We start from the raw sequence: 11,067 nt of genomic DNA, 5'->3' as shown, positions 1-11,067 counted from the left end.
CATTTCTTTTCTTTTTCTGGGTCGAAAAATCACTTGATGTAAAATTAGGAAGAGGCAAACTATGGTGCAAGGCCTTCCCCCTCACAACTCACTGCACTTCCTACTAGTCGACACGGGTCTTTTCACCCATCCACCAACAGTTCTGGCTGTGGCGCTACCCACAGCCGTCTGAAATACTACACGGGACTCCAAAAAAAGGCCTGCAGAGAAGCTTCCCCGGCCGCCGCCGGAGCGCGGCGCTAAGGCTGCCGCCGCGCCGCTCCACCGCCGCCGCCCGCTCTGAGGCGAGGCGCTCCGCGCCGCGGGGCGGGGCGGGAAATGGCGGTGGAAGGCACAGCCTGGCCACGGCGTCATGTGACGGGGCGGCAAGATGGCTGCCTTCCCCTGGTGAGGCTGTGGGGGGTGCGGGCGGGATCGCCGGGTGCTGCCTGCCCCGGTCCCGGGAGGGGGCTGCGCTCCTCCCGGCCCCCGAGGCGGCGCTGAGGGAGGGCAGGGCCGGGTAATGGGCTCTGCGGGGGCCGCGGGTTCCCGCGGCTGTGAGAGAGGAGCCGTCATCTTCGGCGGCGCCTCTCACAGGCGGGGGCTCAGGCGGGGGCGGCTCGGAGAACGCCCGAGCCTGCCAGCGGGGGAAGCTCCCCTGCCGAACGAGGGCTGCGGAGCTGGGGGAGCCTCGCCCTCAGGAAACGAAAGCGCTCGCCGCTCCCGGGGCTGCTCCCTGCGGGGCTCGGGGCTGCCCAGCCTGAGGGGCTGGAACCTCCGCGAGGGGCGGGAGGGAGCCGGGGCGATGGGTACCGCGGCTCTGCTGGCCAGGGAGCGCAGTCCGGCGGTTGTCTGGAGAAATGCGAAGAGACCGATCAGATTTATAACACGCTGGTGTTTTAGCTAGGTGGGATGTCGGGGCGGTGGCATAGCCACCCGACGTTACGTGGGGTTCCCACGCAGGAGCGGGCCCTGGCGGGAGCCCGCCCCGCCGCCGAGCCGGGCAGGAGGCGGCTGAGGGAGGGAGGCGCCGCTGTGAGGGCCCGGGCGGGAAGAAGACGGCCGCTGGTCTCTGCGCACTGCCGTGGGTTTATTTTCCCCGGACTGAGGAAGAAAGTCGCTCAAGGGCAGCTGGCGTTCGTTTTGATTTGATCCCGTTGTGTTTTTCCTGATGCGTGTCCTCTGTGCAGAGGCAGGAGCCGGTAAGGTGAAGGGGGGCTCCTCCCGCCGCTGTCACTGAGGGCTCGCAGCCTTCCCCGAAACCCGCCGGTGAAGACGAAGATTTTGCACAGTGAATTTAAGTTTACCAGCACAGTTTAGCTTCCGTTAGTTGACTTTCACGGGCTCTTTAAAAGTAGACACGGTGTTTGCGGGCTACAGACTGAAGAGGCGGAGTCAGCTTCTAGCGACATGCAATATTTCTACAGGAAATCTTGGTGTACAGCTGAGGAAGCTGCACTGCGTAGGATGTGGAATTTCTGGTGTTTGTTATGGAAAGGAAGGATAAAATAGGCTCTCTCTCTCTCACACAGAGTAGAGGAAACTATGGTCATAGTTCAGTTTTCTCCAAACTTGTCCTTGTTTGCAAATGAGCGGATTTTCTGTTTCTGGAAGGCTTGCTCTCCTGAAGCTAATGTTCTTTTAACACTGAATATATCTAACTTCCAGGTTTTGATGTGGCTGATGGATTATAGTCCTGAGCAAACCAGAAATCAAACCTAATGTGGAGTCAAGAAAAGTAATATGCAGCAACTAGAGCCAAGTAGAGCATTAGGTTGCCAAAAAGTTTTCCCTTTATGTACATGTCATACTGAAAATCATGTATCTCACTCTTTCACGTTATTAATGTGTGAGCAAACTTTTGTGTGTAATAAAAAGTGGAAATAATTCCTGGATTTAGAAGTTTCATTCTACTGAAATCAGTTGAGGTTTTATAAAAACATCAGAGCTATGTTTTTTTAAATAAATTCACTGGGGTATGAAATACTTCAAAACTTGAATTTATGTAGCTAAGGAAATTTGAGTGTGTAGAATGGCTCTAACATGTTAGTTGGCAGTTGGAACTGTTAATACTTTCAGTGCAGTAATTTTGGTGGAATCTCTCAGTGTGGTCAGTGACCTTGCAGAAACAGAAAGGAATAAATGGGGCTGCAACTTTTGAATTTCTAGCGGTAACAAAATGTGATGAAAAACTAAGGACTGCAGCCACAAAGCAGAGTGGTAGGGATGCTGGCAAACTGATTTTTTTGTAGTGCAGCAATGAGCAAGCTAATAAGTAGGTCTGGCACTACTGATGCAGAAGTGGCCACGGAGAAATAATGAACCAGAGTAGAATGTTTTAATGCGTGTTTTTCTGTAATACAGAAGGCTGGTTCTTCTGCTGTGCAGAGGCTTTTTCTGTGCTGAACCTGGAGCGTGAGGGAGGCACGTGGGTTCGTAGGGTGGGCTGGGCACTGGAGGAGTTCCAGTAACTTGGGGGTAAGGAGGACGTACAACAGTCCCAGGAAAAAAGATTGTTTACCAGGAGGAGAGAAAAAGCTTGGCAGTCTGGTAAGTGTCGAGGGCATAGAGTGGTGGCAATTGAAGTGATGCTCATGTGTGAAAAAAGGGTGAAACTCACTGTTAAAACAGGACCTACAAGCAGGGGCGTGTCTTGCAGTAAGCACTGGGGATGAAACCCCGGCTTTGCCTAAGTCTTATTTTTATTTACTCTCGGAAGCTTGCTGTGGCTGAGAAAGGAATGCTTAAGCTCCTTTCCCTGGAGAGTAAGTAGAACATAATGTCAGAGCAAGCCTGAACTTGTCTCCTGTATTAGCTATGTTACAAGCTGTCTTATCACTTGAATAGCCACTTTGTAAATGTACTTTTTAAAGACTTACTTGCAGGGTGAACAGCTCTTCTTCATTCCCATGTGTGTATTAGACATGTATATTTGCCCAGCGATGCCTTATGTTATAATTAGAGTACGATTGATTTTGGCCTGGGAGTGGTATGCCAAGTATTGAGCTGTCAGTGGCGTCTTTCTTTACTGCTGGTTTGGAAATATCTGTAAAGGAGAGGTATGGAAATACTGACAGAACTGTAACAGAGTAATAGAAACGTTATAATTAGGCAGCCAGAAAGAGTTTGAAAGATTTCCACCCAAATGCTAATTAACCCATGAAGCAAGTGAGCAAGGAGAATTATTGAATCATGGGACAATAATAAATTAAAGAGACTATTCATGTATAAAGAAAAGGAGCTGGAGATCAAGAAAACAAAAGGAATAAGCATGTGAATTTCACTGGGCTCTTGCTCTGCTGTATGTCATTAGATGTCAAAGCTTCTCCTTGCAGTAGCACAACCATAAGTTAAACTCATTCTTAATTTTTTTTTAAATGAATCTCTTTTTTTGGGGGGTATATAGTATCTACAGAAGAGCTGTCTGCTTGGCACTGCTGAAATTCTTCCTAATGAGTTAGGTCTCTGAGTAGGAATGGAATTGTTTGGATTCGTTTTTGTGGGAAAGATGTGCATTATATGGGGGAAATGCTGTTTATTTTCGTTAGGAGTCTGATTAAAGAAACCTTTGTGTATCCACTGGTTTTACTCATTCAGCTAAGGCCTTAGTGTGCGCTATAAACGTTCTCAGGATCTTGGATGAAACAGGAAAGAACAATTAGCTGCTCTGCATGTTTCAAAGACAAAAAAAGAAATCAAGAAGTTGTGGAGGGTAGAATGCAGAGAAAACATTTTCAAATATATTTTTCTAGATTTCACTTGGATCTCTTTCTGCCTTAGTACTTAACTATTGCTACTGCTAAAGGAAGGTACCATGTGGTAGCTATGATGGCACTTGTTTTAGGAAGCAGCTGTCCTCTGTGTTTTTATGAGTTCGTATTTTCATTTCCCTGTTTAACCATTACTACTACTCTGTACAATTAAAATGAATTATATTCATATATTGATGCGTTGTCACAGATATTAGCATTTGTAACTCTTAAGTCTCTTTTGAAATTGTCATCCGATGCTAGTCAGGGAAGTTTTAATCCCCCTTTTTTGCCTTCCTACATTGTCAAATGTGCTTTAAAAGCCTTTTTAAAAACAAAAAATTTAGATTTATATTTAAGCAATTTAAACCAGGATGACTGGTCTATTTTATGAAAGAGCAGTGTCCTTAGCTGTGATTGATAAATTAGTGTATGTTACTGTGAGTTCCTAGTGGCAACATTGTTTTACTCAAATACTTTTATTTATGTTCTTTTCTGGAATCAAGTATTTTTTTAATTAGACATGGAGGCCATAGTTCTCAAAGTTCTCTCTTAACATCAGATTGAAAATAAAACCTGAAATATGTATGTTTTTGCGATTAATTTCACTTAATGGCTTACTTAATTTTCATAGGAAAGGCAAGGCTTTTATATAAGGACTTATTCACAATGCAAACGTATGAGTACTGATAGGTTTTTTCCTTATAATTTGACTTTTGCAACTTTTGTTACAAGTACAGTGAACAGATAGAAATAGATTTCTCAGGGAAGAGCTTTGCAGCTGCACAAGTTAATCTGTGTAGTCCCTCATTTTATCTGTGCATGATCACTTTGATTTCTTCCCTTGTGTTTTCACACTTACCTTTTTCTTTCACTCTGACTAGTCAGTTTAAAAGATGTGTTTAATAATCTCCATCAGCCTGTCACACATACAAATGCTTGGTTAAATAGCCCTTTTGATGTTCATGGAATGGAAGAGAATCCAGCTGTAGAGGCAGAATACAGCTGAATGGCTGAAAGTAAAATTTCTTCAGTTTTAGCTTCTGTATCTCAATGGAGAAAGAAATTTTGGTCTTTACATTGACTTATTTTTCAACATGCATTTCTTTTTGTAAACATGCCTGCATCTATATAGATGTAGGATGTGTTTCTCTGTTTGTAGGTATGTGATTATTTATCTGCATGTATACTTTCCCATTACTCTTGCTTTTTAAGGCATGCGAGGTCAAGAAACTATGTTTCAGAATCTGAAGTGTGCAAACTGGAATCTGTACCCTTGGATTTTGGCGATTACCATCCACTAAAACCCATTACAGTGAGTTTCTTTCTGTGCTTTTGGAAAACGAATGTGAATGAAAACTAATTGTGTTCCTCTTCTTACTTCCACTCCTTTAAAATCAAAAAGCTTTGAAGTTGGTGGTGGTACTAGTGAAGTTCCTTTCTGTGTTAGTGGCCTGTTATTTTAGAGGCATCAAGGTTATTTCTGTAGTTTGTCCTTTACAGAAAATTGCTGGTGCTGTTATGTGTCAAAAACAGACTCCTTCTGACTAATAGAGCATTTCAACTTGCAGGTTTTCTTGGTTGGATTAAATGCTGAATAATGGATAAGTTTAAAATCAAATTGCTGCATTACAAATAACCTGCATAATTGCTTGATGTAAGATTTGGTTTTGGGTTAACTTCCAGTCAGCTGTATGCTTTAAAACATTTATTGTTTCTTTAATGTATGAGAGGCTTTTAAAAATGGGGATGTACAAAAAAATCCAGCTTCAAAGAGATGATAGTCATACACTAATGAATGATAAATGAACAGCAGCTTCTAATTAGGAAGGTCAGTAGGGGGATAAGACAGAGGTCTTAAGAATGGATTTGATGTTTCAGGCTTGAGTATTGCAGAAGAAAAGTAAAGATGAGACTGGTAGAGGAAATCAAATACCAAGAAAGAGGTTGGAGGAGAGGGAGAAAAACAATAAAATAGAGGAGGGGTACTAGAAAGAAATTTAGAATGGTTTTTCTTACAGTTCTGTAGACCCAGAATTGGAAGGAAAAATAAAAAACGAATGGAAATGCTAGTGCAGAGTGCCTCAAGGGAGTGCAGAGATTCAGGGGAAATAGAGGTGCTTCAATTTAAATGCTAACGCTGATTCTAAAGAGTTTCCTGTAGGTAGGTCCTTGCTTTCATTGCAACAGCACAACTTATGTAGTACGTATTTTGGTGATTTATTAAAGAAAATAGGGGAAAGAGAAAGTCTTTTATTTAATAGTTTTGAATTTTTCTTTCAGGTTACTGAATCCAAGACCAAGAAAATGAACCGGAAAGGAAGTACTTCTTCTACCTCCTCCTCTTCTTCTAGTTCTATGATGGATCCGTTGAGCAGTGTATTGGATGGTACCGATCCCTTGTCATTATTTGCAGCAGCCGCAGATCCTGTGATGACTACTGCTACCATGGTAACACTGGAGGGCAGTTATCTCAACTAAAAAAATAGAAAAAACCCCAAAACAAAACCACAAAGTCAACCCTGGATAAAATATTTGTCTCACCAATTTGGAGGTTAATGCAAATAGAAAATATACTGTACTAATAGAATAAAGTATTGTTTTTTATTTACCTGTTTTATGTTGACATTTATTTAAATATGGATTTTTTAAAATGTTGTAACTTTTTGGATCAGTAAGCACGTGAAACCTTAAGTTGACCTTTATCAGCCTTCTCTTTTTTTTCCAGATTTGTATTTAACATTTGCACTCGTACTTTCCTCATAGGATAGTACACGAAAGAAACGGGATAAAGATGACAGCTCAGCAGTAGGAAGTGACTTTGAACCATGGTCAAGCAAACGTGGTGAAATCCTTGCTAGATACACAACGACAGAGAAGCTCTCTATTGTAAGTGGCAGCTTCTCCAGTTTTATTTATTTGTACTAGGCCTTTAATGGATTTTGGACGTAGCTGTTTTGTAATTATTTCATGAGTAAATACTGGTCCTCTAAATTTCAGTTTTAATGTTGTAAAAAGCTGTACCACAAGCTCTCACTTAAAATGATTGTTTTAGAGCCAGTCTGTTGATACTTAGAAGTCATCAGTTTGTCATTTTGTAACAATACAAATAACTTCTGGTCTTCTGTCTACTTCAGAATGATTAGAGGCTTAATTAGCAGTGTAATTACCCTATGCATTCTTGGAATGCTAACAAGTACGTGTTTTCTGAAAGTGTGCTTTTTCTGTTTCTTCACAGAATCTGTACATCGGATCTGAAAAAGGTAAGCAGTTCCATTATATCTAACAGCAACAGATTTTGCTTGAGGTAGGTTGCAGTGACAGGTTTGTGGTCAAGAATAGTTGAAATGTGATTTCCTCTCCTCCCCCCATTCTGACATATGGTTGGATCTATGTTTTTTTTGTGAATAAGACTTCTGCTGGGTTTTTACTTAAAATAATTATCGAGAACAAACCACCCCAACCAGCTTGTCTTGTATGCCTTGTAGGCTAATGAATTTGTGATTATGTGTTGTGGAAGGAAATGGAATTCACTGCCTTCCACTGTAGCTTAAAACTTTCTTCCCTTTAAAGTGAGCAGTGATACTTTGAGGATCATGTTTATCAACTCTTCTGCTTGCTGGAAGGGAAAGCAAACAAGTCCCTTGGGAACTTTTTCAGTTATTCTCTTTACGTGAAAGTGAAATGATTTCAACTGTATGCTGAGTATTCAAAAAGAACCAAATGTTAAATATTTTATCATGTTTTCTAGCGAAGCAAATCTGGGCTAAGTAGTCATAGCTGGTTGCATAGTAAATCAGAATTTTTATATATGAGTAAACATGCAGCATTTCAGCTTCTGGAAAAAAAAAAAAGAAATACTTTTTTGGAATGAGAATGGTCAAACACTGGAACAGGTTGTCCAGAGAGGGTGTGAAATCTCTATCCTTAGATATCATTCAATTGACTGGATATAACACTGTGCAGCCTGTTAAAACTTCAAAATTGGCGCTGCTTTGAGGAGGGCAGTTGGACACAGTAGGGCTTTTCTAATCTAAATTATCCTATGGTTCTATCCAGTGGTTCTTTTCTTACCAGCAAAACTTGTCAGAAAATCTGTTTATATTCAGTTTTGCTTACTTGTCATTCCATGTTGAAAGTAAATGAACTGTAGGTATGTTTAAATGTGTGTCTTCAGGAATAGCCATCAAATGAATCAAACCACTTGTCTTCTGTCACGGAAGCTGACTAGATGTCTGAGTCTGTCAAGCTCCTTCAGGTTTGTTTCCTTTTAGAAGTCCAAGTGTTTAAATGTTACAGAAACTCAAACATATAATTCTTTACAGGAAAAACTACAACTACTGGCTCAGCAGTTTCTGAAAAAGTGAGGACAAGGTTAGAAGAACTGGATGATCTGGAAGAGGTGAGAAAGTTTTCTGATCCAATTACATTACCATTTTAAAAGTGAAATTAATTTGTGAAATAAAAATATTTTATGAAATCTTTTAAGAAGGTCCTGATTTTGTATGTGCTTATGCAGTATTTAGACAAATATGTACTTTCCATGGGACTTCTCTAGTAATTTCAATCCTTATTGGTACAGAATTCAGGCAGAATCATACTTTTTTATCACTAGAAATTGTTATTAAAAAATTTACCTGATCTTACTGATGTTGATTTACCTTGGTACTGTGTACAGGCTGCAGCTGCTATAAAACTTCATGGACCCTAATAGTCTAAACATCTGATAATTTTGTTTGCCCCTGTTGCAGGAGCTGTATACTGTCTACCTGAGCTTAATTAAAGTTACATTTATGTGCTTGATAGAAATACTGAGTACTCAAGTTATTTCTCAAACTGCAGTATTTTACTGTGCAATGATGAGGTGTTCCATAACTTACTTTCCTAAAACCTGAATCTGTGGGGTAATTCTAGAATTGTTTTGGGTGGTGATGTTGTTTTGAAATGTCTGCCTCTTAACTTAGATTGCCTGTTGCCTGAGCCAGAACAGTTCTAATAGTTGCATGTCACAAATAAAGGATTGGATTCTTCTAGTAGAAAAGTACCTTTTACCATAAGGAACTGTATAACCTTATGTGAAACTAATTACATTTCCATTTTATCTCTTCATCTGTGATTGTTTTTACTGATGGTTGTTTCTTAGACTCTCATATTATGAAATCTGTTCTGTAATGCAGCTTAATAAACTCATCAAAACTATTCCTCAAGGTAGTTTTTAATGTCGCTTGTACTTCTACTGAAGGCTGTTCCAGAACCACCTTCTGATTTTTCTAAATGCATTTATAATCACTTTGTTCCCCTGTCAGTTTGGTTCTAAAGCTTAAACAATTATTTCTGCTTCCAGTGTTTCACTAGTTTATTTTTGATATGTAATGTTTTTATAAGGTCAGTAAGATCTTCTGGAAAAAAGATCACAAGACTGCTCCAGTACTGAGTGTGAAATGAAGATAGTTTTATTTTCTTACTGAGGGTGAAGCATAGCCAGAGTTTTCTTGCTGTCAACAAATTTCTTAGGACCTTGCTGGCAAAACATTTCATTTCTCTCTGATAATGCTTCTACACAGGTGCTAGTATGCTTATGTATAGTGTTAGTGTCCTAATTAAACCACGAGTAGAATATCAGTGAAATAGTCCAGCATTTCTGATATCACAGACAACTTTGGGTACCAGCATGTATGTCTCTTGAAAACCAAAGCAGTTGTGATGCACTCCTGTGCCAAACACCTGCAATAGTGGTACTGCAAAGATAGGAAGGAAAAATGAAGTAATTCCAAAATAAGTTTTGTGGGTTCCCTCCCCTGGTGATTTGACCGTATAATAATGGCACTCTCCTTCCTTTCCTCCCTCTCTTATTAAGTAGACTTGTGTTTTCTTGCCAGGGGTCACAGAAAGAGCTGTTGAATTTGACTCAGCAGGATTACATGAACCGAATTGAAGAACTGAACCAGTCTTTGAAGGATGCTTGGTCCTCTGATCAGAAAGTAAAAGCTCTGAAAATAGTCATCCAGGTCAGTTTTACATTTTTGCTCTGTACAGAACTAGTGAGTTTGGTGGTGTGGCTTGTCTGATTTCTTTCTTGGGGAAAGAAGGGTTTTTATTATTTTTCTACTGTTTTCTTCTGTTCTTCATTGAAACCCACTTCTTTCAGAGTTTTATGACTTCTGACAACAGTTGGGTTTTCAACTTTGTTGTTATATATTGATTTTGACTAGGGTATGTGGGATGGAATTCTCATTAAAGAGATTGGCCAAATGACAAATGTGGAAATTTTCCCTGGTTAGGGATAATGAGGAAAAAAAAAACCATACAGTGATATCAGCTCTTTCTAGGACATGCAATTTCCTTTCCTCTTCTCTTCCCCCTCTACCCCCTTGTCCCCCACCCCAAATAATACCAGGATGGCTTTTTGAATGTCAGTGTTTTCCCCATCCAGACTTACTGAGGCAGCTGAATAATCTGATTTAGGGCCCTAGCAAAGTACAGAAAACAACTCCAGATTTTTTAAGCGTTTGGTTTTTTGTTGTTTTTTGGTTTTTTTTTTAAACTTCTCCACAGTCTTCCTCTGGCTCTTTTGGCGTGATGGGCTGTGAGGGGGGCAGGGGGGAATAGGACAATTAAATGTGCTTTTGTTTGGCTTGGCCTTTAAAAAAGCGCCAGAGACAGAGTGCATCAGAGGACAGAGGAGATAATGACATCCTTAAAAGCTGTAAAACTGATGTAATGCTAATAGTCATCAAGCAGGGTTATATAAAATCAGGATTTTTTTTTTTCTCATGCTGTATACTCTTGTGAAAACTGTTTGCATTGATTTCATCTTAAATTGTGCTAAAGACAGTAAAGGAAATAAAACATAAATGAAGGGAGATCAGAAAATTGTGTGTGACCTAGGGTGATTAATGTTCTATTGTAATACTATGAAATCAGCACTATTATTCATTAAAAAAAAATAATCCATATATTGCATTGTGAAGTGTGAATATCTTAGTGAAAGGGAATACAATATTAAAAGTTTGGAGGAGGAGAAAAGGGACATGAACGTACTGTATTTACAGTGCATTAATATGTATAGTGTCTGACATGCAGTGATAATCTATGCATTAATACTTTCATATATTCTTTTACAAATGGTTTCACAAACAATTTTGAAATAATATAGTTTCTAAGATGGTATTCAGTGCTTTCTTTTAGGAAAGTGGTATCAAAATTGTATATGTTTATCTTTCTTAGCGTTGTCTGTGTATTGTTCACTTTGCACTTTAAAGTCGTGCCGCAGATGCTCATCATTAGTTGAAAGACTGGGTAAGAATGAAATAGGTGTCTGGGTAATTAGCATGAATAC

At 40.1% G+C, this 11,067-nt stretch overlaps 1 protein-coding gene across 4 annotated transcripts in view; it reads left to right on the top strand.

Moving 5' to 3' along the window:
* The first annotated feature begins 370 nt into the window (after window positions 1-370).
* Window positions 371-11,067, top strand: part of VPS35L (VPS35 endosomal protein sorting factor like) — a 57,095-nt gene continuing 46,398 nt past the window's right edge. For all 4 annotated transcript variants that reach the window (XM_059826198.1, XM_059826197.1, XM_059826196.1 and 1 more), the window contains exons 1-7: window positions 371-387; window positions 4,944-5,043; window positions 6,012-6,179; window positions 6,495-6,617; window positions 6,967-6,991; window positions 8,054-8,130; window positions 9,608-9,736. In XM_059826198.1, coding sequence (XP_059682181.1) covers window positions 371-387; window positions 4,944-5,043; window positions 6,012-6,179; window positions 6,495-6,617; window positions 6,967-6,991; window positions 8,054-8,130; window positions 9,608-9,736 — 639 coding nt within the window. The remainder of the gene's footprint in view (window positions 388-4,943; window positions 5,044-6,011; window positions 6,180-6,494; window positions 6,618-6,966; window positions 6,992-8,053; window positions 8,131-9,607; window positions 9,737-11,067) is intronic.

Source organism: Gavia stellata, chromosome 18 (assembly GCF_030936135.1).
Source record: "Gavia stellata isolate bGavSte3 chromosome 18, bGavSte3.hap2, whole genome shotgun sequence".
NCBI lineage: Eukaryota > Metazoa > Chordata > Aves > Gaviiformes > Gaviidae > Gavia > Gavia stellata.
This window is presented reverse-complemented; position numbering and strand designations above follow the sequence as displayed.